The following is a 27026-nucleotide window of genomic DNA, read 5'->3' as shown; positions in this document are numbered from 1 at the left end:
ATATCTAACCAACGGAGCTGGAGTTGAAAAAGTTTTCGTTTCTGCAGCACAATTAAGCAGAAATAACCAAGAGTGCAAGCTCGTAATGTTGCTGCAGAATTGGAGCAGAAATTACAGCACGCTTATGACTGGACCTTATAGGGCGGCGGATGTTGTTGTTTGTGCAATCAATAGCAATTGTTATGCTCATGTTTCGGGCAACTGACATCATGAATGTCATCTGGCGGGCACAGCCACCCACAGGCTGCCTTCTCCCTCCCAGTCCGGGCCATCCCGAAATTGCGAATACGAAATCAGAGTGCATGCCATAGACCAATTTGTATTTGCGTAATTAAGAGGATAGTGATGCCCCCTGTTCCCGCCCCCTGCCCCCTTTCCCTTTGGCTAATGGCCCTCGGTGTCTGCGATTCTAATTAAAACAATATACACTTGGTGCCCACGTCCTGCAGAATAGCAACGGATATTTTGGTCAGTGCCAGTGTGGTCATGATACCGAGATTCCGATTCCAATCGGGCTATTTAAGGACATCTTATTAAGCGACAATTCTGGCTTGAACGGATCTACCTCTCCGCCGTCCGCCTCTCGCTCTATCTTCCTGATATCCTTGCTATCCTTGTAAAGTTTCGCGGAAAAAGTTTTTCCTACTTTTATGCCACCCCAGCTCCTTTATAGATGCCCACTGAGGCATTTGTGCCATTGCGACCGCAATAACAGTGAAAAAATAGGAGTAGTTAGCTTAATTTCTTTGCTCGAGTAGTTTTTCTTGTCGGGAAACTAAACTGAAAATGAAACTGCTGCTTCTCCTCTTCCAGCGAAAAACACACCGCAATGAGTTTGATAATAGTTTCAAGTTATTAACATTAATTTTTTTTTTCATTTTGTTTTTTTTGCTATTGGGGGTTTTTGGGGCGTTTTAGACCCTCTCGAGCAAAACCTCGTCGTTATCGGCGAAAATGCAGGCCAAAGTTTTGAAATAAATTATTTTTGTGATAATGCCTGCATTAATGAGGCATGAGCTAATTAGAGCCCCACCACGGCAAAATGCTAAAAATAATTTCTTTTGTGAACTTTTGGCATATGATAATTCTATTGCGAATCTAATGAACTGAATTTTTGGTTGAGAGTAATTATTTGTAAGCTTTTCCCAAGGATTTTAGTGGGGATAGACCCCAAAAAGCTTACAAGGATAGTAAGCTATGCCAATGGGTTCCACTTGACTTTCAAAAGCTTTTGGCGGTTGGTTAAAGAAATAATGGAGAAAGTTTTGTTATAGGAAAAGCTTTTGAAAGGATATTTTTGGGGCTAATATTTGATAAGGAAATTTTAGGTAAGATTCTGTGTAAAATATACAGTTAGTTAGCTTTAAGTCTACATGGCTACATTTTTTTTCTGTATTAATAAATTGTGGAAGAACCTAAGCATGTAAAATATACTCCTGTACAAAATAAGCAGACACTGAAAAAATATTAAATATTTAAAAAATATTCCTTTTTAGAAAAATTACTCCTTTACAATATACCCATTTAATATAAATCATCTTACCAAATATTAAGCTCTTATTAAACCCACATCAGGTTAAATATGGATCCAAATTTAAGGCGCTTATCTAAACAACAGAGAAGCACAGGAGGAGTTATGCATAGCAAAGACCCAAAATGGGGCAACCTAATACCCCGATTGACATGCGAACTTGACACACAATAAACTTGGCAATCAGGTTACCGGATTATGGTGGTGAGGCTATATCAAACGACCAATTGAATTAAGCACATTAAAGCTGTGCCAGTCACGCCGCAAAGAGATGATACACAAAAAATATCCAGTCATGGGACGAAGCCGAAAAGTCAAAGACAAGCCGTACAAAAATCAGACTCATGGAAGTTTTTTTTTTTTGGAATTTGTCACATCAAGTTTATTGTTTATTGAAATATCGAATATTCTTTTTATACTTTAGATGTATAACTACATATATAATACATAATACATACAAGTATATATAGTCTCAATAACATTAGGTTTAAAACATTTAAAAACGTTTAATAGGTTCTCTTTTCTTACTACAATACCTTGCCTTGATCTCAACCGAATAATTCTGCTTATTAAATAGGCCAACTGCCATGGCTTGGCTAAAATATGTTTCCATCTAAACACATATAAAACTTATACACTTATTATCATAGAATGCTTACATCAAAGATAGAATGAAGCTCAAGTCTTTATAGTTTTTGGGAGCAAATGTACACATACGATTGATATCTATATACAATCTGGATAATTAAGGTATGTTTGAAATGTACACCGTTTACAGTTGATTATAGTTTTTAGATTTGTATTTACTCTTGGTTTTAGCCAACTACTAACTAACCCAGAAAAAGCCCTCCACCGACTGAATTTTGAGCTGTCAGTTGCCTCTCCGTGCTTGGAATCACAAAATCACTTTTTCACCAAAAGCCAGAGAGTTCACTTTTGAAGTGTTTCCCTGCCCGTTGGATTATATGGTTAGCACAAGATTGTCGATTATCAATGACTAGAATGGATTTCCAACTTAGATGTCTACCAATTTTTATACTCTATATACGAATAATATAAATGTTTAACTAAGGCTTGGATGAACAAAATACTAATACTTTGAAGACATTTACTTTTCAATATTTATTCGAAGGAATCACACATCTAATTCCCAAAAAACTTCCCAAATGACTTCAAAGATTTCACCATTTGTGTTTTCTCTATTTTCTGATATATGTTTTTATATTTTGTTGAAAAATATATATAATTGTTTAGGAGGTCTCTCAGCTTTGTACTTCCGCCTCTTCAACCTTAACTGCCTCATTATTCTTTTTGGAGCAAACTGCTTAACGATTCCCGATGCGGTTTACAAAAATAAATAATTCGTGGCTGTTAGAGATATTCCTTTTGTTTCTCTGATATGCTTCATAATATGTATGTGTGCCTAATAGGTACAATTCCAGGGGGGAGCAAATGAACAACCAAACTCGTGTGTGTGTGAGTGTATCTTAGAGATATTAAATATACAAGCGTCTTTGTGTTTCAGTATTAATTAGGACATAAATCACGCGTGTTGGCGGGTTGCATGTAGAGGGCACCCCATCCAGGCATCCCATCCTACTTGCCGCTGGGATCTCGCAGTGAGCGTGTGGATGGAAGGCCCCGCAGACCCTTTTCCAGTTTATCGGCGTCCCCCGCCGAAAATCGGTAATTCATTGCCTGCCCTTGACCCTGATTCTGGGTCACTCCCAAAAGGATGGGCCTGGAATTCCGTCGCGGGCCCAGCAGCTCCACGCTCTCCTCCTCGTCCGCACCGCTGTAGCTCAAGCCGGAAACTGGAACAGGGGTCTTGGCAGGGGGGGAGTACTCAGCGGTGGCCTCCGAAAGGCGGCGGTACTCGCCGCTTCTCGAGTGCTGCAGCTTCCAGGAAGCCCTCCTCGTGGTGGCCGCACTGGCCACGCTCTGACTGCTGAGACTGCAGTGCACCGAGGCGTTGGTGGTGGTCAGGTTGCCAGTGCTCTGGCTGACGAGGCAGCTATTCGAGCTGGAGCTGGTGCTGGACAGGCTGGAGTTGCTGCCACTGGCGCTGCGGCGACAGCTCCTCTTGGATCGTGTCTCCTGGCCAGAAGTGGCAGCCATTCCTGGAGGTTTCCCCTCCTGCGTAATCGGTGGAGGCTGAGGTTCCTCAGGACTCAGAAGGGCATCAGTGCTTTTGCAGCAACTGTGATGACTGGCGGAATGCTTCATTGTCCAGCGGAAGTCGTTGGAGTTCTCGTCGTCCAGAGGTGGATAAATCCTTCCAGGTGACGTTGTCGGAGCGGATCCAATCAATCTCTCCTTGGAACTGGCCAAATTGGGATCCGCTGGCGAAGCACATTCGTCTATTGTATTCAGAGGCGATATCTGCAAAGTCTGCTTTTGCTGCAGCAGCTCCATCTCGTTTTTGATCGTGGGTTCGATGCCGAGGAGGCCCAAGACCAAGCGAGGATTGGCCAACACGAAGCGTTCAAATGTGGGAAAGTCTATTCGATAGAAATCCGTTTGGCAGCTTCTACTGGACATTGTCTTACTGGGTTCCACCGGAGAAGCAGGCTTGGAGGCGACTGGATTCGTCGGGGGCAGCTGGACATCCCTGCCCCATACTTCCGGCGGATGCGAAGATGATCTCTGAATTGCTGCCATTTCAGCGGCACCAATAATGCCGCCCAAAGGTCCGCCCATCAAGCCGTGATCCACGGAGTCCCCAGCTCTTGTGGGTGCCAGACCACAGATATTTGGAATAGACCTGGCTGGCGGAAACTTCAAAGAACTGTGTGAGGTCATGGCATTCGAGGTGAAGGTCATCTCCTGCAGGGCGCTGATAGCGTTGCGCACCTCGGCGCTCAGTTGAGCCACGTCCTGATGGAGAGTGGACACCTGGGAGTCCAGCCGCTCCAAGGATGGCCGCTTGCCGCCTCCCGGTTCCTCCTCCAGGGGCTCTGGCTCCTCAAAGGAACCGCGATCCAGGCTGCAGGCTGCATTAAGCGGTGTCCTGTGTCGCTTATTCGTCTCCCGCAGGGTTATTAGGGATCGTCCTCTCTGGTGCAACCGCTGATTCCTCGGGCTCCCCATGCCCAGAAGAGGAGACCGAGTGGCATGCAGCGGGGAATTGCTCAAGTTGTGCAAAGGCGAGGCTCCAGGGGCTGGTCCCCCACCATTATCCTTATCGTTTTTGGCATTGTCGTCTGCATCCTCGCGGTTCTCATCATCCTCACTGATGCTGGGCAAAGGAAACGAGGGACCGATGTCGGAGTCCTGGTTCTCATAGCCCTCCCTCAGGTTGAAGGTCAGATCGTGCTGGATGTCGTTGGCGAACTGTTGCTGGTACTCCGGATAAAGACGCAGCACCTCCACCAGACCGCCCATGTGGATGCACTTCAGATCGCAGTAGGTGAGCGCCTGGAAAATAAAAATAAATTTATGAAAATATATGTATGTAAGTGAGATGAAAAAGAAAAAACATGGCCCGTTGGGTGCGTCAAGAGCCGTTTTGGCCTTAAACGATTATGCACTCCGGTTGTGGGGAGGAGGGGGCGTGGCATTTTCTGTTTACTTCCACAAACAAGATAGAAATGCCTTTAACAGCGTGTAAGCCAGTGAGGGTAGCTTAGAGTTATTGGGTTTGAGATGAAATATGAGTATTTCCAGGAATATTCGTATTTGAACAGAAATAAAAGAAGGGAAGTTCTTGTAGAATATTCAGGTCCATGAAATCAAAAACCCTTTAAACTTTAAACTTTAAGAGCATTGCAAAAAGCAAAAAACACTAATAGACTTTATCCATTAAAATGTTTTCATTTTCCAACAATTGTGTAAAACTACAGAAAAAACCTGAAAGCTTTGCAGGAAATTAAATAAATCCTTTTTGATACTGAAACAAAAGTTTTAAAACCAATTGCCTAAATGGGTAAAGAGTAAATCGAATGCTGTTGATGTTTATATTATATATTTCCAGTACCATGAATCCCTTCTTAAATTTTAAATGTATTTTTTAGAGCACCCTTCGGTCGACTATCTTTTCATTAAGACGCCGGCCGCCGGCTCGAGTGCGCCATCTTTGCGTTTATACACTCTCCCTCTTACACTCACACCCACACCTACACCACTGCAAACAACACACACATACACATGGACTCAACAGCTTTCAGCGGAAGTGTGAGGTACGCTTAAGTATCACTCATACGACCCGTTCGCCGTGTTGTTTGCCTCGAGTTGCCATCGCAAAGTGGCGCCTCCAAGGAGGCGTAGCGCGGAGGCAGCTGTTCGCAATGTCTGCACTTTATTCCGCCAAGACAGACATGCAAATAAACACGAGATAAAAGCAAGAAAGGTAAAGACAAACATAAACATGGGCCAAAACAGCAAGACAATGGCGGATCACAAACACAAGCATTGCGTGCTGCCTATCTTTATTTTAGCCAAGGGAGCAAACTATGCATAAATTAGGCACATTCCTCAACTAATTAAGCGACAATCAAATTTGAAATTCTTAGCTTAATTATTACCACCCGTTTTCCAGGAGTTTACGGCAATTAATTAGGCGTGAAGCTTTCGAAACCTGAGCCACCGCGAGATTATTGCCATAATTAGTAAGAGTAAATGAGTAATCGTAGACGGGAGATACAAAACCCCTCAGACATTCAAGCTCCATTGACTTTGTGCTCCCCGAGAAAAAAGAAAAGAAAGGAATTCCAGGCGAGTTTTCAACTGCTGTTCACTCATCTCGAAAACCCAAAAAAGTTAACGACACCCGTAGGATGAAATTGCAGTTACCCAAAGCTTAAAAGAGCCTCGGACTTTAACAAAAAAAAAACATACATAATTAAAGTGCAGGGAACTAACAAACAGCACAAGGACCTTCCACGGTCTCACATTTCATCTCCATTTGCTGGATTAAGAGGCAATTGAGCAATTTAAATGGGGGCTTTCAACCAAGGAGAGCTGAGGAAATAGTGCTGGCACTGCTATTGGTTAAATTTCAGGTAAAATCGTATTTAAAAGGTTTCTTTAGTAAACAAAAAGATTATTTTGTATTTCTTTCTAAAGGATTTAACGCATGTCTTACAAAGAAAAGCTTAAAAGTAATATAAAGAAGAAAAATAAGTCAAAAACAAATCCCCAAGAGGATTATTACCTATAAATAGCAACTACTCTTTACCAAGTAACTGACAATTCAGTAATAACTATAATAACTAAAATAAATAAAAGAAAATATTTCCCTTTAACTAGGAGAACTAAAATTCTACCTTCCGTAAATATAATTAAATTTCCTGCCTGTCAGTCACCTTTGTGCTGCAAATGACATTTTCATGTTCTCAAATATTTAAATACATCTCAATGGAAGTCCGCATTTCACAATCGAGTCGCACCACTATGATCTGAATGCATTCCATTCACGTTCACCCTTGAGCACCCAGCCAGTGGCTGGTATAAAAATAAATTCTATTTAATTACTGCACATCATCATCCACCTCCCCCATCCCAGTCAGGACCTTTGAATGGAGCCGTGTCCCTGCGTACGTACCTTGATGTCGCTGCTGCTGCGAACGACAACATCCTGGCCAGCGCTGTTGGTGGTGGCGGTCATTTGGCCGTTGCTAGTGGCCACCAGGTGCACATTGATGTCGGAGCCCACGAGGTCTCCCTTACCTGTGGGATATACAAAAAGGGGGAAACAATAAAAAGAAAGAAGAAACCGGGGAAAAGGTCAGCGGCGTGGGAACTAAGCTGAATCAATGAGCATAAAAATAGAGCTCGGAATTTGTCTGGACGACAGTGCTGGAGGAGCTGTGTGAAAGTGGGCTGACTAATAGGGTCTACTGCTGCTGCTACTATAGTACTTTGTGCTGCTACTCCTAGACAAACTTGATGTCGATGCTTAAGTTGATGATGACGCTGCCTGCCATGAATGAATAAACAAGCAGATTACAGCCGTACTGTCAGCCATGGCTGAAGTGTAAATGGAATTCAGTCAGGCGAACTGTAAAAAGCGAATGAACTGACAAGAGTTCAATAAACGTTCTTGGCCAAAACATAAACAGAAAGTGCAAATTTTGACATTTAAACAATCGATAATGGAAAATCAACAAGAATTTAAAAAGCCATCTAGGCTTGAGGAAAAAGGCAGCCTACAGAAGCTTTCCATTTTGTTTCAATATTTTTAGCAATACTTACCCAAAATGGCCACCACCATATCGTCCTTGATCACCTCCATGGAACCATTGCACAGATAGTAGATATAGTTGAGAGCATCGCCTTTGTGGATCAGATACTCGCCGGGTGCACAGAAATTCGTCTTTATGTGCAGCGACAAAAGTTTTAGGCAGCCCTGCAACAAAATAAACACAATTCGGGATTCAAATAAATGCGATTCTGGTTTAGTCAGGAATTGTTCTAGTCGGTCGACAGCATTTAGCATTAGAATGGGGCGGTTAGGGTCGCCGCATTTTATTATTTGCCAAATGAAACACAACGGGCAACAGCTGTGTGTCCTTGCCCTGGAATGTGTCCTGCGGTTGCCAACCCCCTTCGCTGCTAGCCTCCTTTATTCGAGCCCCCACGCACTCGGCCACGAAAAGTGGCTTAAAGCGCGCTTATAACTGTTGAGTGGTTTTTGTTTGCGTTACTTTGCCTTTCTGAATAAGCTTTATTAATGTTTGCAGTCCGCCTTTGTCATTCGGCATCAGTTTTTTTCTTTTTTTTCTCCTTTATTTTTGTTCTGGCCATTTTGTTCGGTCATTCAGTCGTTCAATTCTAACTTCGTTTTGTTTGCTTACCAACTTAGCTTGAGTTGCATTTCATTTTGTGGCCGTGTCACGGGTTTACCAACCTTTTCACTTGGCCCTAATCCTTTTAGCAAATTTAACTGCTATCGCATTGGCATTATTGTTTTTTAAAAGGCTAGAAAATTTATTGAAATTCTTTTGTTTTACGCTTTTAAAGAATCGAGACAAAAATGCTTTCATCTTTGATACTTTCTCCTTTCCGTTTTCGAGACATGAATAAGCCTTTTGATTTTTTCAATCAATTCAATCAATTTGGTTTCTAAAAATGCCTTTTAAATTCTTTGCAAATCTAAGCCATCCATCAGATAAAATTCAATCTAAACTCATGGGCAACTGTTTCGTTTAGTACTGCGATGGGTCAGAGAACTCGTTTGCTTTTCTGAACTCGGTAGCTGTTGATCCGTAGATGAGAAATCAATTACTTCAGAATCTCAGCGCTTAAGCCGAGCCCGCTTTTACCCAAATGATTTCAAACGGCCAGAACAAGGACACTCACACCAAACAGTGGGCACCCATTAAAGCTTTTGGCGGTTGACAAGGGTATTGACATTGGGCATCGAAAACTACTCGACCACACACGCACACCCAACCAGCAACTTTGTTGCTGCACTCGGGGATTTTTGCGTAGAAGCATGCTTTTGGCCAAAAACCTTTTTCATGCTTCGCTTCAGTCAAACGAAAGGAACTTGGCCCACAAGGCAAAGCCGAAGTACAAGCCTCTATGTGATGGCCTGGAAACTTTACCTGTTGGCATGGGCGTATGTCCTGATTGGTTTCTTAAATTTCAAAAAATTTAAATTCTTCTATTTTATTTTTCTTACATTTTAACATTTGAATACTTCAATAAAATATGTATTTTATTTTTTAACCCTCTTGCCATAAGAAGTATGCTGCACCCATGTCTCTGACCATAAGATGCTCTATTTGCGCATGTATGTGTGTACCTATTTGTTTGTGGCTGTATGAGTGTGTCTTTGTGCCTGGGAGTGACAAAGAACGGAACGAACCAAGCCCAAAAGCGTTTCAGTTAAGCCCGCAGTTAACTTTTGACTGCTCGCATGGCCTTCTTAGCCCGGTTTCACCTGTTTCTACCCTCTTTTATCCCTCCCCCCTCCACCCTATAACCTGTTGCCTCCGTCCCCGTATCCTGGCAATTCCCTGTCCCATGGCTGCTGATTATTTTGCCATCGCAGCCATTTCGTTCCATTTGTCTGAAGCTGAATCGCTTTCAAAACGGCCATATACTTCAACCCCGAGAAAAGAGCATTCACGGGGTTAAGCAGAGAAAATATAGTAGTATATATTTTATAAATTAAAAAAACTATTTTAACAAAAATTAAAAAAAAAGGTTTTAAAACCCTGAAATTACAATGAATAGGTAGGCATGAATACATACGTATGAAAACAAAACATATTTTTTATCCCTACTCCGGACCGGACCCTCCCAAAAGAGCTTAAAAAAGCATCTCTCACTAATTTATATCTTGAATTTATTAACAGAAATATGCATCCCTTATTTTAAACCTACTTTCTCTCAGTGTATTCCCCAACTCACCTGTGAGGCCGCCTCAAATATCGGCAGCTGTAATATTTCACGATGTAGATGCATGGAAACGTCGCCACGAAGCTCCTCGGGAAATTCGCGTAGCGTCTGAAAATGGAAGAAAAGTCAATGGAGAAGGTTAGTGAAAGATGAAAGAGGAGGAGAAAAATATAAGCACCATCCACGCACTCAGGCACACGCACTCACAGACACACGTGAAAATTGAATCGTATGAAAATTGTGTGGGAAATACTCGGCATTATTTTACTCCGGCACCAGGGAAATGTTTGAGCTTATCTGGTGTTGCTTGTTATTCATCTGCAATATGTAATACAAGATGGCAGGAAAGACAGAAGATAGACGACCAACAAGGGGATACTCTACAACAATAAGGGAAATCCTGTTTTGAATACCATTCAAGTTTTTATACCAAAAATGGTATACAAAAATAAACTAAATCTCAATCTTTTTCCATTTTTATCTACTGGATTATATATTTTTATTAAAATTAAGACCTTATCTAAGCCTTCCTGACCTTTTTCAAGGGAATTTGTACTTTTCCCTTACATGGTGACTCCTTTTTTTGACTCATTTCAAGTGTATTGGATGGGAATTGTCGGTGTTCCGGGATTAACGTAAAAATTGAGGGGAATTTGCATTTTACTTGTTTACAATTTTCCAGGTTCACCTTTTTTCTTTTCCCTGGGTGTTCTTCTGACTTTTGTCTCTGTATTTGCCCACATGTATTTCCCTGGTTACCAAAGCTGATTATTCTGGAATTTTATTCATAGACACGAAATCCGCGTAATTTGTTTGCCAAAAACAGAGCCACAAATGATGTGGAATATGGCTTTATACGCGCTCGATTAAATTATAGTAGAAATAAATCAAATTCCACTTAATTGTGTAAATAGTTGAAACATGTTCAAGTTTGCACATTAATTTAGGCCAAAAGCAACTAAATCAATTTCGCAAAATCAAGCTGGCCAAGCCTTAATTAAAAATTCACAACGAATGCCGACATAAAGTGCAAATATTTCGGCCAACATAGATGTCAGCTATTTTCAATTTCATTTTAGACCACTCTATGAGACTGTATATATATGTAAATATATATACAAATATTTATTTGGGCTTAGTGCTGGAGGGAGGTGTGGCAACTTTAGCTAACCAAGCGGAACTAAACATGGAAAATATGTTGGAAGTTTTGCCAGGATTTTGTTTTGGGCTTTGTTGGTTTTATTGTCAGCTTTTCCTTTACTCCCTAAAGGGCAATTTCCAAAGAATTGTTATTTATGTTTTACTTTCTGTCACTTTTTTTTTCTGTTGGGTGCAAAGAAGTGTAAAATATTTTACATTAATTGCGCACACACACTGGCCAAAAGCCAACGCAAAAAGTGGATGGTTTTTGGCCAACTTGTTCAACTGAATTTTGCGCGTGGCGGGCCAACATCGTTTCGCTTTTAGTTTGGAGAATGACTACTCGGCACCGAAATTTTGCCAGTTAATTTCCATGCGCAATAAATTAACAATTTAATTTAGTGCCTGGGCCCCATACCACACTCTGCCTTCCTCCCTCATGAACACCATAATTTGTGCGGAATCGACAGGTCGTGTGCGCTTTGGAAAGTGACTATATTTCATGTCCCCCAACAATTGAATTAAATTCCACTCGGGCAATGTCGAAATTCATGTGCGGACCGCAATTAAAAATTTAAAAACGATTTTTGAGAAATATTAGTTGATATATATGTATAGATGCTCTATTCCTCTTTGAACTAGAGTGAAAACAAGAGACTTTAGAGATATTTTACAAGGGTAACCCTTAGAAAAAATTCCAAAAATTTAAAAACGATATTTAAGCAATGTTTTGTATAAGGAATGACGGTAAAATAAGGGAAAGAAATTAATAAAAAGCATCACAAAATGGTACTCTATTACCCGATAGAAATTGTCACATCGAATGGCTATCAGAATCAGGCTAAAATCAGAAGTTTAGAAATCGCATCATTTCATGGGGAAACCCTTAGCATGGTTTTTTTTTTACAGCATGGGCTTACTTAAACGAGAAGCGAAAATTTGTTTTAATTGCGGCTTAAATTCTAAATGCCAGCTTAGACGAGGTATTTAATTCCACATTTTCCAGACTGACAGTGGGTCTTGTATACTGACAGCGACTTCAAAGACGGAGGCGGTGATGGCTAAAACGCGAATTAATTACAAGTCAAAAGGATAATGAGGAAGTTCAAGTGTGTAAGATTTGAAGAATAGGGAGTTCGTTAATTAGCCTACGTGTTCAAATATTCCTAAAAAAAGGGTGAAGTAAAAATTGGTATCTTAAGGATTCAAATATTAAGTTCAAGGCATCAGAAAGCCAAAAGCCACATCATCATGGGGAAAGCCAAACCAGGTAGCACCGAAGCAAATGCCACAGATAAAAGTAGTTTTATTTAAAGAGGTTTTAATTAACACCGTAGAGCGAGGGGAAAAGTTGTTTGACATTGCTCTCCGTTAATAGCAATTAGCTGGTGAATGCGCTGCACTTTCCCAGCATGCAGTTGGCCATTTTATTGTGCTGGGAAAAGTTTGAGAGAAAACAAACTTTCTCCCCCCGAAAGTGGTAGAGTTCGAAACTGCAAAAGCTGGGTCGATGATTGATTTCTCTCGACCAGCAAATCAGCAATTTCCATGAACCTGCAACAACAGCCAACAACGATAAAGTTTTCCCATAAGCTGGCATTTTCTGTAGTTTCAAAAGCGGTCGGGTGTTAAAAATAAACAGAAGCAACATGAGCCAAAACAAAAGGAGCTCCAGTTACGATCTGCAGGAAGCACTTGCAAAAAGACAGTAAAACAACATAAGGATATAATGGTTGTGACAGTTTCTACCCAGAAGATAAGGAATACCAAGGGCTTGTCTCTTCCTTTCTACTCGAGTTAATGTAATTGTAAAAATTTTTAATTAAAATGTAGATTCTGCCCGAGGGCCACACATGAGCACAAAAACAATGGAGAGCCACAGGAAACCCCGCCAGACCTTTCCTTCTCTCTGCCATACAATTTCAATATATTCATTATAACTTTTATCCTGGTGGCTGGAATGGCAACAAGGCCAAAATACCTGGACGGCATGGATGACCAATCAAAGGAGGGCCAGACATTTGGCATTTTACCCGCAGCCAATCAATAAGTCACATGTCCATAACGACTCCTCTGTGTTAACCCCAGGGACATTTGCTTAATTAAAGGCTCAGACATTGATCGGAAAGCACAGGCCGGTGGCAGTTCTGGAACAGAAGTTTGAGCGAAGTCAGTCAAGTCGAAGTCAGTGATAGACTGCTGCATTGGCAACTTTGGGAATATATATATTTGGTATATTCTTTTGGCCAAAAACATGCACTGTAAGAAATAAATATCAGAGATTTCTGATACCTAATTGAATTTTATATAAGTTAAACCAAACCACAAGACATGTTTCGCCTCTCGACTTTGATCAGTTTTGTTAATAAATAATGCCTTTTGTTTTTCTCCAGTGATGATGGTCTTACATGATTTATGACACGCACTCGCACAAGCGTAATGGCATTGATGTGTCCTGAGGAAAAAGGATACTTCAGGCTTACCTCATATATGTCAATGCCGTGACTGAGCGACCAGGATGTCTGGAAGTAGTCCTCGATGCGCTGCTTCAGTTCCTTTGGCATCTGTAATGAAGAGATAATAAATTATAATTGCATTTTCTAGCAATTTCGAGAAAGCGTCCTCTTTCGCGTCTTAACGTTTAATGAGCTGCAATGCGCGCTACTTTTCACTTCATTTGCATGCATTTCGCGGTTGAGAGCCGCACAAATGCGCTTAATTGTGCAGCGCATTGCGTATACGACGCGTGTGCTGCCTAATGGAGCGACGTTCAAGTTTGCCCCCACATTGCACTTGCCACATTGCTACATCAACAGGTTTCAGGTTGGAAACAAGCTTTCAGTTCCGATATGCTCGAATCAGCAATTCATGGCCTTGGGTCACCCTACAGGATTCCTACATTTCCATTTTCTGCCCAGCGTTCCGTGGCATATGGAAAATGTGCAGTGCATTCTAATAAAATCCATCGAGTGGCACTCCTGCGGGGTGCCTTTTTTTTTGCCAAGGGCTTCATCTATTTTCCTAAGCTCGTGCGGTCGCTGCCAATCCGGATATACCCCCTGTGCCGTGGCATTACTCATTGTACTCACATTGTGCAGGGCCACAAAGTCCTTTAGGTCGCGCCATTTGCTCTCGTAGAGCGAACGTCGGGAGTACATCCTTTGGATGATGGCAGTCACGTTACCGAAGACCACGGCATGCATCAGGGCTATGAAATGAAACGGATAGAAGGGGATACATCATTAAATCTGGCAATGACTATCCAAGAGGCTAATAACAGTCATTCCCCCAAAAACGTAATGGTTTTTCTCCATAATACCTTTTTTCGATATGGATTTTTAGATTGCGGTCTTGAGAGTTTGATTACCAAACTTAAACTTCATTTTAATTACAATTAATGTTAAGATGAAAAGTTTCCAAGTGTACCCACAAATTATCCCCAATATTTGTGACAACCTTTGGACCTTTCTGGAGCCCCGAAATGTTTGACAATTTCGGTAATGGAAATTTGTTGCTTGTGGTTGAGGAGCCAGCAGTTTACATTAATATTTTAGGAGTACCCACCGCCAATAAGCATCATGATGATGGTGAAGACTTTTTCGGCCGTTGTATTCGCCGAAACATTGCCGAATCCCACCGAAGTCAAGCTGGTGAAGGTGAAGTACAGGGCCGTGGAGTACGTTTCCGCCGTGGTCAAAATGGCCACGGAGGCATTCTTTCTCTCCGCCAGAAGCTGCAGCCAACCTGTGAAGAATACTTGAGGCATTTAATACAAGAAAAGAAAACAGAGAAACGAAGAAGAAAACTTGTTTAGTACGGCGTTTAATTACAATTTGCGGGCCAAACAAATTGGGCTTATCAAATTGACAATGACCGGGCCGGGCCGGGCCAGGCCGTGTCTAACTTTCTGACCCGAGGCAGTCGGTTGAGTTGCTCCAGTTTGTCAGTCTGTCAGTTCAAAGTTCGTGCCAAATCCGGCAGAAACCGTTTCTGGCCCGGGCCGGAAACGTCAAACGGAACTTTTCGTGTCTGTCATGCTTGGTAACTGGCAATTTTCCGTTGGCGTCCCATGAGAGGATATTCCACCCACTGATTAAGTGCCAGAAAATATCATAATGGAAACTTTTTTCCTTCCTTTCGGCTCACACAATATATGCCACTGATGATCTAATTCGATTTGATGTGCCATGTGTGCTAATCCGTAACCAAAACTTTAAACTCTCGACTAACAGTCTACATTAACCACACGGGTAGAGCATGATGGTGTGGTGCTTGTGGCGGGGATGGGTTGTTGTTGGTTTGGTGGATCGGGTAGACACCTGCACCTGTACGACCCGAGGGAGATGGGAAAATTTAGTTAGCGTTCGACGATGGGGAAGGCAACAGATTCCTGCCCTTCTTTCACTGCTGACTAGCCAACTAACCAAATTACCGAAACATACACATATGCGAGGAGCTTACAGGCACACACGGTAACAGTTGTGGGTGAAACAGTAGTCTTCCAATTTTGTTGAAGGATTTTAGCCAAAATTAGTGGAAGGTTAAGCGATGCAGGCTCGAAGATTATTAAGGTGAACTTATATATTGAAACACTAATTACTTGCGTGACTTATCTATCTTATGGCACCTATTCTTGTACTACCAACTTGTCCACACCTGTATACGCCTGGCCCAGGCCCAGCACCTTTAGTACATACTCACCAATGTTGCTCTCGGGGAACCACTCGTACTCCTTGACCGCTATCACATACCAGATGCAGGCCAACCAATGAGCGGCCAGCGTGAAGGAGAACATCAGCAATGTCAGTATCATGGCCGTGTGCTGCGAATATCGATCAATTTTTTGCAACAGTCGAGCGAGCCGCAACAGACGCGTCAATTTTACAAGATGGATGTGTGACTCCTGTGGAAAAACATTCGCAAAAAAAATGGATCAGCATAAAATCTGAGAGTGACGAAAAAATGAAGCCAAGCGATGAATGTGTTTCGTGGGTGGACGCCCACTTCAAGGTTGTTAAAATGTAAACCAACAATGACAGAATGCAAAAAACTGTCCTGCCCCTGTCCCTTTGGCGTTACACACCGTCCAATAGTTTGGTCCTGTTTTGGTTTCCGATTTCCCCATACCATTTCCTTTCAACTTTTTTTGTTGCCTACTTTCCAGGGCATTGAAATTTTTACTTTTTGTTGCCATTTAAGGGAACCAACATTTTTTTCCGTTATTTGCATTTGACCTGGGAAAGGGTCCACTAAAAAGATCACAAAATTGACAACTTCCCGAAGCCCGGATGGCGGTTCTCCTAAAAAAAGGGACAAAATCACAAGAAAGGATGTCATCAAAAAATAAAAGATGAAGTGGCGGAGTTCAAGTAGGGGCGGGGGGCAAAAGTCTAATGCAAACATAAACAAGCTTATCGGAGGGCCTGACCCGGCCCAAGAACTTGAGTAAATTGAAGGCTAATGCCGTCGTTTAACCTAAGATGGTAATTTTTATTTCTTTTTCGTGATTGCCGTGCTGACGAAGCGCCATCTTTAAAATGGCCTTAAAGTAATGGTGGCCATTATATGCGTTCTGCAGCTTCTCTATTCTCCTTGGGATTTCTGGGAATTCTATAAACTGAGCAGTGTGAAGGAGAAACTTTGGTGAAAGGATAACAAGGGATGTGGAAATTGAGGTGGGAACGACTTACAAACAGTTTAGTTTGGGCATTTAGTCGGAGAATATTGAAGGCAAACTACTGCGGCTTTCATTTGCAGCTTTCACGCACTTTTGCACACACAGTGGGCTTGAAAAGTCGTTTTCCATAGTAAATCATAATTAAACTGTCCACCATTTTACAACAAAGCAATGATTCTTATATAAAGGTTTGGTCCTTTAAAATATTACTCATACGCACCGTAACCAAAAATATTACTCATACGCACTGTACTTGATTTTGGAGGGAAATCCAAGCGAAAGAACAACATGAAGGCCGATTGTAATTCATGTTGCAATTTGTGCTGCGCTTTCACTTTCTTTCTTAGTCTGCCACCCTGGCAGTTTTTCTGCCGCACAGCACTCGCCCCCCGCTAAGCACTGGCTCTTTCTTGGCTAAAGTTTCGCGCTGCCTCATGCCTCCTTTGTTTACTTTTCACTTTGTGAGCAACATCATCAGCACGGCTCGACTCGGCAAAAACTCAACTGTCACGCAGCCGGAGCTCTTCCCATGCCACATCCATCCATGCGGCGATTCTTTCGCCTTTTTTCCCAGTGACTGGCGACGACTGCCTTTTTGGGGTCTCAAAGATAATTAAAACTTTGAAATAAACTAAATATGCAAAAGTTTCAAGTGCATTAGCTCAAATTGTATGCAAAACGGAGCAAAGAACAAAATAAATACCAAAGTATATAAAAATGTAAAAGTTAAGAGCTCCCCAAAAAATACATTCATAAATGACTTTTGGCCAACTTTATGGTGGACCATGCAGAGTCTGGGAGTGTCACAAATTTTTACAATTAGAGAACATTAAAGTTTTATCGAAACTTTTTGTGTCAGCAGCTTAGCACACGCCTCTGATTTGGCCCAAAACTTTATCCTTGTTTCGCCGGTTGCTACATTTCTTCGAGCGGAAGTGAAAGTAAGTAAAGTCAGTGCGGGGGGAAGGTCAGGGCTGAAAGCTTCTTTTATTTGATCAGTGTATTCAACGGAAGTCGAAGGCAGCCAGCAAGGAAACCGCAGAATCATCACAGGACAGGAAAAAAATCAATAAAGTATTCGAATGATATATAAGACAAATTATAATTTAAGACGATAGATAATAAACTACACTTCCCACAATGGAAACTCTTCCTCTAAATTACTCGGTATTTTCAAACAAGAAATTCTAATTTAATAAAGTCTCTCTGTAATGGCAATTGATGGGGTGTCCTGTCCACCACCCGCTGGTTATCCTTGGACTGCTTTTGAAGGCGACAACAGCATTCCCCACTTGGAGCAATCACAGGACTGACCACTTCACAGGAGGAGATGGTCTTGAGCCAACTTAGGAGGAAGGAATCAAGGAGATCCGGCAGGAGCCAAGCCAAGTGAAAGCAAAATAACGTAAGCCAGACTCAAGAACTGCGCCATTGTCCTCCGACAACCGCTCGAGGGTTTGGCAACTTCGCCCAGCCCAGGCGGACGGACAGTGGCGAATGTCATCATAATTGCACTCAAAGCCTTAAACTGCTGCAAGTTTTTTTTCCAGCTAGATGACATACATACTTTTTGTATTATTTTTTGAGATTTAAAAATATTTTATTTTTGCTGCTTATGGTGCACATTTGGGTCACAGCCTTGCCGGCGCCTGCCTACTTGGCTTGTAATTAAAATGCGGACCAGCCGGAACACTCAGCCAGAGCTGCTCTTGGCCAATGTAATCAGCTTAATGAGCGTCAACTGCCCTCTAAAATGGTCAAGTGCCGAGTTGGCTTTTTTTGCCAGCGGCAACCGGTTAAATAGTAAATTATACATACCTTTCTCTGTATTTATAGTTTAAACAGCAAAAGGAAAATCATGGGACTAGCATGATTAAATCCAAATGGTATAAATGCCACCCACTCACTCCTGTTTATTTATAATCAGGATAAGCGGTCGGAGTGCAAAATTGTAAACATTAAACATGCATTATGCATGCGACCAGAAACAGTTTTATGCAAATCCTTAAAGGCCATTTACCACTTGAAATTTCGGGGCATAAATGATTGATGTAAGTGTCCCCGGGGCAGGCAGATAACTTTGAGGGCCAAATAGTAGGCCAACCGCAAAGGATTTCACAAATTTAGGAAACAATTTGCTGGGAATTTTACATCGTCCAACTGGAATAGTGAGGCATTAATGGAGACTATGGAAAGGTAAAGGTAATACATCATCCTAGCTTTCATCCGAGTTCTTTCCCTAGCAGGGATGTGGCAGGAAACCAGAGAACGGAATGCAAATCTGGCATTAATAATTCAAAGGATGCTGAGGAAAATTTATGCAATCGTCGTCGATTGTATCGAATGGATGGCTAGATATTTGGATACCGGGGGAATAGCGATTACTTACCTCGCCGTCGTACAAATCGGAGGCGTACAGGTGATCAAATGGCAGGGCGGCCAGCAGGTCCAGGGCAAACCAGCCACGAAAGTAATTGATGGCAATCTGCTTCGAATTGGAGACAACCTCGCCCTTGCGGGACACAAAAGTGGTGCGGAAGTTCAGCAGAATATCTGCAATAAAATGACAATAAGGGTAAACGATGAAACAATGTTTACAATGCCCGCAACGAGACAAATTCAATTCCACCCTCGGTCTCTACCGCCCACCTTTGCCGACGATGATTGTGCTCAACAGGTGGCCCATAAAAGGGGACACCAATTGCTGTCCGATTGGTGGGACAGGTGTGGGGGCCTAACCCACTACCACCATATATACAATACTCACCCACTATGAAGAGCGCCTCCACAATCACATCGGAGACCATCGTCTGGCGATCGGCCTTCGCAAAGGCTGCATTGTAGGGCACCATCAGTGCCACGTAGAAGGTGGCCACCAGAATCACCCAGTCCCAGATGCCCTTGAACACGCCGTAGTGGGGCAGAATCAGGCGTGACTTTTTTATCGACTGGGTTTTGTACTCGGGAAATGGCGCCTCCGTCGAATGCATAAAGTTCTGCGGAATAGAGCACCGGAAATGGGTAGAATGGAGATTAAATCAAATCCGGTAGAAACATGAAAAGTGAATTAAATCAATTGAACATTTAGAGAGTTTAGTAACCAACAGTATTTTAATTGAAGAACCGAAATACTCACAAAAAAATATTTAAGCAAAAGATAAAATTTAAACCCTACCTTACTTTATTTAAAAAAAGAATAAAGTCTTGCTGTTTCACTTTAATTTTGTTACAAAAAAACCTCAAAACACTTTAAGAGTAAGCAAGACAAAGTTGTAATTTAATTTGACGTGGCAACACACAATTGTTGTGGTTACTGTGGCTGCCAACTTCCCCAGGATCTCATACTCACATTTCCCAGCTTCAATTTGGTCTTGACGCCGCCCTTCTCCGGCTTGTAGTGCCCGGAGAGCTGGTAGAGGACCGCACGACTGCGCCGGCGACCCATGTTGCAGCCGGCAGGTACGTCCAGATTGTTGCCCTCGCCCGCCTCCGCGTCGCCGTCGGTAGCGGCAGGACCGCCCAATCCGGGCAGTCCGCCCAGGCCCAGCATTCCGGCATTCGAGCCGGCCCGGAACCGCGCGCCCAGCAGTGCAGCTGTAAGGGCAAAAACTTACAGAGTCGCAACAAAAAAAAGCGCAAACAAAATCACGGCAATCAGCACGTTTCGTAGGACGCAGGAAATTAAGGATATGGGAGGATGGAACATTTTTTTGATACGAGTGGTTCGTGGGTGGATTTTTTTGGGTTCGTAATTACAATGATTTACCGGATCGGTGTGTTAGAGTAGAAAGAGCACAAAGAGAAAGAACACATAGAATTGTACACATAAGACATTGTGAATTAAATTTCATGATTAAATTCAAGGTTTATTTATTTATTTCAAAAGTTTTCTTATTTAAAGTGGGACATGGGCACAGATTTTTGCGTTTAACATTTATTTTAAAGCGTCACAATGTAGCAGGTATTCGTGCATGTGTCGAGTGTTCTGTGTTTCTGTTTCTGTGTCAGTGTCACTCACTCTGATTTGATCCCCTGCCCAATCTCTGCCCTGGGCAACATCCTGAAAAGTTAGATATAAAGCTTTCCGTCCTTAAATGCTTTTATTATTTTTGCTGAGTTTTATTTGAAGAGCTTAGTTTTTGGGGAAGCAGGACGACTGGCGTTGGCTTTTAAATTTGAGGTGTTCTTTTTTGCTGACTTTTATTTGGCAAACTTTGGTCGGATGAGGGCGAGATTTCGGCTCAACTTTTGGGCCAACTTGTTGCCTGTTGATATGGCCTACACTGAGAGCTGTGTGCTATCGATGTCTTGCCAGAACAATTAATAACACCAGCCGACATCGATGGCCGGCAAATATTTGGCCACCCGGGTCAACCAATACAAATCAGCCGAGTAAACATCATATTTCATAGCCATAAGCAAACAAAGCCCGATAAGGAATGGCCAATAGAATGGACTATGTCGGGCAGGTAAACACTGAAACGCTTAAATGCCACCACAGAAAGCCCATTAAACCGAACTTAATTCTATTTGTGGCTGATGCCTCGAAAGGAGCGTCGTGCTATAAATAACAATTAGCTAGATTGTAAAAAATGAACCCAAAAACAAGAAAGGAAAGCTAACTTCGGGCGGAGCCGAAGTTTATATACCCTTGCAGTTAAAACCGGATATATATCGCAAACATCGGATATAGTTGGCCGATCCTTATGGGAATAGGAATATATAATCCAATTTATTACAATACAAAATCTAAAAAAAGTCCCAAACTTCTATCTTCAAAAATACGAAAGTTGATATTTCTACCAAATACCATTTCCGATCGTTCAGTTATATGGCAGCTATGGGATATAGTCGGCCGATCCTAATGAAATTTGGTAGGTTGGATCAACTGACCAAGAATTAAATCTGTACTAAGTTCCAGCTTTCTATCTTCAAAAACACGAAAGTTGGGTCATTTCCGATCATTCAGTTATATGGCAGCTATAGGATATAGTCGGCCGATCCTTATGAAATTTGGCATGACGTAATGTTTTGCCAAAAATAGCTCACATGTCAAATTTGAACTCTCTAACTCTAAAAACACCAAAGTTATACCATTTCCGATCAATCAGTTATATGGCAGCTATAGGATATAGTCGGCCGATCCGGGCCGTTCCGACTTATATACTGCGTGCAAAGGAAAGAAGGGTGTGTGCAAAGTTTCAAGACGATAGCTTTAAAACTGAGAGACTAGTTCGCGTAGAAACAGACAGACGGACAGACAGACGGACAGACGGACAGACGGACAGACGGACAGACGGACATGCTCATATCAACTCAGGAGGTGATCCTGATCAAGAATATATATACTTTATAGGGTCGGAGATGTCTCCTTCACTGCGTTGCACACTTTTGACCAAAATTATAATACCCTCTGCAAGGGTATAATGAACTTGATACGTTTCCCATCGCAGCGTAGACTAATTATAAGGAAAAAGGCTCACAGGCTCACAAAATTATGCAAATAAGCCAAAAGGAGTCGTGTGACCATTTTTCTCACTCTTATCATTTTTCTCTTCCTGTTTTTATTTCATTTTCCTTTATTTTCTTTAGCATGACAATTTTTTTCTTTATCAAAATATGATTTCAATTTTGAGACCCAACCAGGGCTGACAGACTAGCTTTTTACATTTGTTTAGGGCTTTATCTATACACTTTTTATTTCAAATATTTTAATTAAAGTTTTATCCTTGTATCCATTTCTAATTGGATCTAAAACATTTTTAACATTGATAGTTGTCAGCCCTGAACCAAAAAACCACAAAAAGTTCAGACTGGACGGTCATATCAAAATGCCAATTAAGCCCCAGCCGCCACCTCACAGACACACGGATCCGTAGCCGTGTCCAAGGAAACCAACAACAAACAAAAGCACAAATGAAAAAAGGTCAGGGAAAATTTAAAAAAATATCTCAGTTTACGCTTGTTGCATACAAATATGCTTTTTTTTTATACCCTTTCAAAAGGTATAATATTCCAGGTTGTTTTATTAGAAATATATATGAAATATTAATAATGAAACAATAATAAAACATTTTAATTACAGGTTTTGGATCAGAATGATAGGGATTTTAGGTATTTTGCTCAAGAATTAATTATTATAATTATATTAGAATTATCACTTGATACCATTTAGTTATAAATATCTGGGAAACTTTCGAGAACCTGCCAGAATAATAGGGAAAATATCCACAAATCATTATAGCTTAAGGATATTTTTCAAATTGGCTAACATATGTATATAATTCTTAAAATATAGAATTAAGAGTATTAAAAAATCGACTCCCGGGAAAAGTAACATTCTTAGCTGTTTTTTATACCAAACTGCTGGGCAATGGAAATGGGCAGATAAAAGGGCCAAATACTTTAACAAAATATGCTCATCGGAAAATGGAGGGGACATCGCTGAAGAATTCACTGACAGGCCTAATGATGTGTGAAACGATGGCCATCATCACATAACTGTCACAATGCGATAACTGTCAAAGATGACGATAATTTCATTTCAAATCCGTCTCATCAAACTTCGCTTTATTACAAATTTCGGGGCATTCCTCGCCTAATTACCTTTCCTCATAACCTAAGCCCCCGCCTTATCTCCACGTCTAATTGTGGCACTCTCCTCGAGGCCTTTGTCACGGCATTAATTTCCCATTGATGTGGATCGACACTCAAAATTTTCCAGGCAGCTTGATGCCAGCTGGAAATTGTGTTTGGCAAGGTTGGTTGCCTCGGACTTAATTTCATTTGCATAAATTAACGAAAAATTGAATCAAGCTCAGCCGCAGCTTTGGCATCCCTTCCTGCACGGCCATGCCCTGACAGTTGCTTGAAATGTATAGATTAATTTGATATATAGACTCGACTTGCCTGCCACTCAATGGGCACTTTAATGAAATTCATTACCGAATGCCGACCGGACATGCGAATGTGTGTTCACCTAACACGATTACTAGACGATGATGATGATAGTGACATGTGCGTGCCATGGGCAGCAGGTGGGGCAGGACAGACATGTGTTCAAAGTGCAACATAAGGCTGTTTGCAACATGCAGCAAACATATGTCAGCGTGTGAATTGCGATGACCTGCAGTTTATTTAGTGAGAAGGGTATGATGAACTTGCGGGAAGCTCAACCAAACAACAATCAACCATTACACTTTCCCCACTAAGACAAAATATTTCAACTATTTCCCTTTCACAAATTTTACGCCCCATCAGAGCTGAAACCGTGCCATCAGCACTAAATAATGTAGGTCCTTCGGTGTCAGGTACCAGGACAGGCGGTAGGAAATTTTGCAATCGACCAGACAGCCTGGGAGGACACTGCAGCAAATCCTCTTACGATTCTGGTTCTTTGGACAAACTTCAAGTGGCTTCAGCACGTTTGCATGGGCCGTAAATCTGCAAACCAAAATCAACCAAGTTCGCAGCAATGACAGATGAATAACGATGGTAATAAAGCTGCAAATGAAAAGGTCAGGGTTCGCGGGAGAATCGTTTTTTACCTCTGCATTAGCAGAATAGCCCGCAAAGGGCACACCAACTTGGATGCCAGTCGGGATAAGTTGTGATCCTGTCAGAATTGTTCGAGTGGTGCATCAATATTTCAGGCGACTTATCCTCCTTGGGGAGGAGCACACGTGTGCTCCGCCTTGTCGAACTTTATTCCCTGATTAATCCACTGACTAAAGAAGAAGGAATATTTTATTTAGACCAACAGGAGTGGAACTGCTCCTGACAAAGAAACCGAAACAAAGAAATTCGAGACAAACGGGGTTAATTAAGGTAGCTGCGTTGATTGAACTCCTGGGACCATCAGGTCCAATATAAAAGATTAATTCCTGGCTCGTGGACAAGCTCTTAAAAGTTTAACTGAAAGCTGATGAGTTGAAAGGCATTGTAAATATTTAATACGATGCATTTGCCATCATTACCATTATGAATTCATTTAAGGCCATTAACAAAAAAATATACGTCGCATCCGGCCGAACTCTGCCGAAATATAGCCACAAATCAGAACGAAGGAAAACTGCGCTTGAGAGACGAGGTTTAAATTAAGGTTGAAATATGGCAAGCATACATTCAGTTGTCAGGGACACGAGCTGGCGAAAAAATTCCGGCAACCGAAAGCAAAGGAGTCAAAGGAGAGACCACATCAACCGAGCAGAAAACCGTTCTTACGGCCAGTTGGAAAAACTAACCAAAAACTCGCACTGCTTTCGACCACGTTAAAGACGCAAAAGTTTCGCAAAACTAAATAGAAAATGTGTCACAACAGGAGTTTCAAGGACACAAGATTTCCTGGTAATATTTAATGGTTTTTACAAGAAGCGACTATTATATTTGATATACTTAGTGGTATTATCGGGTATCGTACAGTTGAGGACCTGCTTCCAACTGAGTACACCTTCAAGTCTCAGTTGAAGGGTAATAGACCAAAAAGCCGCAGACATTGGGCTCACACTTATCTTATAAAATTTTAGAAACCCACAGAGACCAGGCTTCTGGCGCTTTAGAATATTTATTCATCTGAGAACCAACCGATCAGAGGGAATGCATCAGTGTCAGTGGTAGTGTGCTTGGTTAATAAATTATTAATGGGCCGAGTGGTTTATGTGTCAGTGGGTTAGCTGTGGCTTTGTGAGGACGCTTGGGTTTTCGGCGGTTGGTTATTTTAACAAGTGCGTTATTTATTCCAGTTGCTTACTTTTGGCGGGGGCGAATAGTGGGTGTGGATTATACTTACCGCTATCACATTCCTCGTTCACATTCATCTCGAGCATCTTGGTGTGCGTGATGTCCTTGTGGGAGGCCAAAAAGAGCACCACATCCCGCTTCTCGTTCTTAATGGGTACAATATCGAAGAGGCACCAGAACGGAGCACCTAAAATAGGCATTTCTCGTTAGTTAGAGGTTAGAGGTGGGCTGTTTTGGGGTTGGGAGCTGAGGAAAACTAATTTTCAGTTGCGTTGCGTATACGCCACGTGGCCCGCGGTCGCTTGACACAATATTTGGCCTTTGAGTGTTCAGCGGGGCGCTGATTTTCATTTGCGGCTGCATAATTGAAACCTCATCAATGGCAGAGAAAATCGATAATACAAAAAGGATTCTATGGTGACCTACTACTCCCAGCCCAGTTGAGATTTAGGCCAATTTTTTCCTCATTTTAATTAGCTGTTAAACACTTTGAAGAGTTCTCAATTAAAGTGGCATAAAAATTGATAAATAAATTGCATGGCAACTCGATTAGACCGCAATTATTGTCCTGCCCTGCATTTTAATTATCAGCCAGTAATTATACACAGCAGCCCGAGGTCAACCCGATCCAATTCCCCCTAAGTCAACCGCAGCCAATGCATAATTAATAAAACACAGCCCGGACACATATACGAGGAAAGAAAGCCCTTGGGTGGGAAAGAGTGAAATCTACACTGGTAAATAAATATTTTAAAAGCAAAAATTGTGTTTCCTTGACTGTTTGACTCAAATAGTTCCACATGACACTTTTTTTCCGAGTGCAAGTTTATTATCTGTTGCCTTCAGTGGTTAAAAGTTTTAAACGCTTCGCTAATTAGAAAACTTACACTCAAAGTTGATGGATCCGTCTATCCATCTTGGGCTTATCTCCGGACTGGGGTCGGGCTTTGTCTTGATTAATCGTGACCTCATTAGGGGTACAAAATACCGCGGCCTGGACGTGCGAAAATGTTAAGCGCACAATTTATTGTACGCCCGGCATGTCAACGAGCCTGGCGCACAAAAATTGTGCGGGGCTATCCTGGGAGACTTGAACATGAACATGAACCCCCGTGAGCCGCAGGAAACTAGTTCAAGTCTGTCGCGCTTAACTCAATCAAGACCAAAGACCGCCCGCCCGCCAGGCCCCAACCAAACACCGCAGAAACAAAGCTTTGTTCAAGTGACTTTGCTGTGGTGGTCGATGCCTTAAATTATAAGTCAATGGCAATGGAAGTGGCAAGCTGAGCTGCCAGCCGGTGGTTTATGCTCCCGAGGTTGTGGCTGCAATCGAGTAACTCTGCAGGTGAGTCCATCCACAATTGATTGCCAAGTCTTCACTCGTGTCACGGCTATTGTTTCCCAATGAAAAGCCAAAGAAAAGCAATAATAATCCTTTATAAGCACAAGGCGATTACTTTTTCTGTTGCTATCTATTGGCAAGAAGCTATAAACTGTTGTTAAAAAAGGTGAAACTATAAAATAAACAATTTACTTCCCTTCTAAACTACCTCAACCCTTATTATCAAGATAGTATCTCAGCTTTTAACGATT

The 27026-nt window shown here is 41.9% G+C and overlaps 1 protein-coding gene across 5 annotated transcripts in view; it reads right to left on the bottom strand.

The window, feature by feature from the left end:
• Positions 1 to 1956: 1956 nt before the first annotated feature.
• Positions 1957 to 27026, bottom strand: part of Elk (Eag-like K[+] channel) — a 53083-nt gene continuing 28013 nt past the window's right edge. For 2 of the 5 annotated variants that reach the window (XM_017238719.3, XM_017238717.3), the window contains 12 exons: positions 25483 to 25620; positions 20044 to 20303; positions 19462 to 19690; positions 19084 to 19247; positions 15719 to 15920; positions 14582 to 14773; positions 14107 to 14225; positions 13501 to 13581; positions 9890 to 9985; positions 7724 to 7877; positions 7074 to 7198; positions 1957 to 4948 (listed from right to left, as the gene is read on the bottom strand). In XM_017238719.3, coding sequence (XP_017094208.2) covers positions 3128 to 4948; positions 7074 to 7198; positions 7724 to 7877; positions 9890 to 9985; positions 13501 to 13581; positions 14107 to 14225; positions 14582 to 14773; positions 15719 to 15920; positions 19084 to 19247; positions 19462 to 19690; positions 20044 to 20303; positions 25483 to 25620 — 3581 coding nt within the window. In that variant the 3' untranslated portion in view covers positions 1957 to 3127. The remainder of the gene's footprint in view (positions 4949 to 7073; positions 7199 to 7723; positions 7878 to 9889; positions 9986 to 13500; positions 13582 to 14106; positions 14226 to 14581; positions 14774 to 15718; positions 15921 to 19083; positions 19248 to 19461; positions 19691 to 20043; positions 20304 to 25482; positions 25621 to 27026) is intronic. The other 3 variants (XM_017238718.3, XM_043211077.2, XM_017238721.3) reach the window with 3 other exon arrangements.

The sequence above is a fragment of the Drosophila bipectinata genome, chromosome 2R, assembly GCF_030179905.1.
Source record: "Drosophila bipectinata strain 14024-0381.07 chromosome 2R, DbipHiC1v2, whole genome shotgun sequence".
Lineage (NCBI taxonomy): Eukaryota > Metazoa > Arthropoda > Insecta > Diptera > Drosophilidae > Drosophila > Drosophila bipectinata.
Note: the sequence above shows the minus strand (reverse complement) of the source record. Positions and strands in the feature narration are given on the sequence as shown.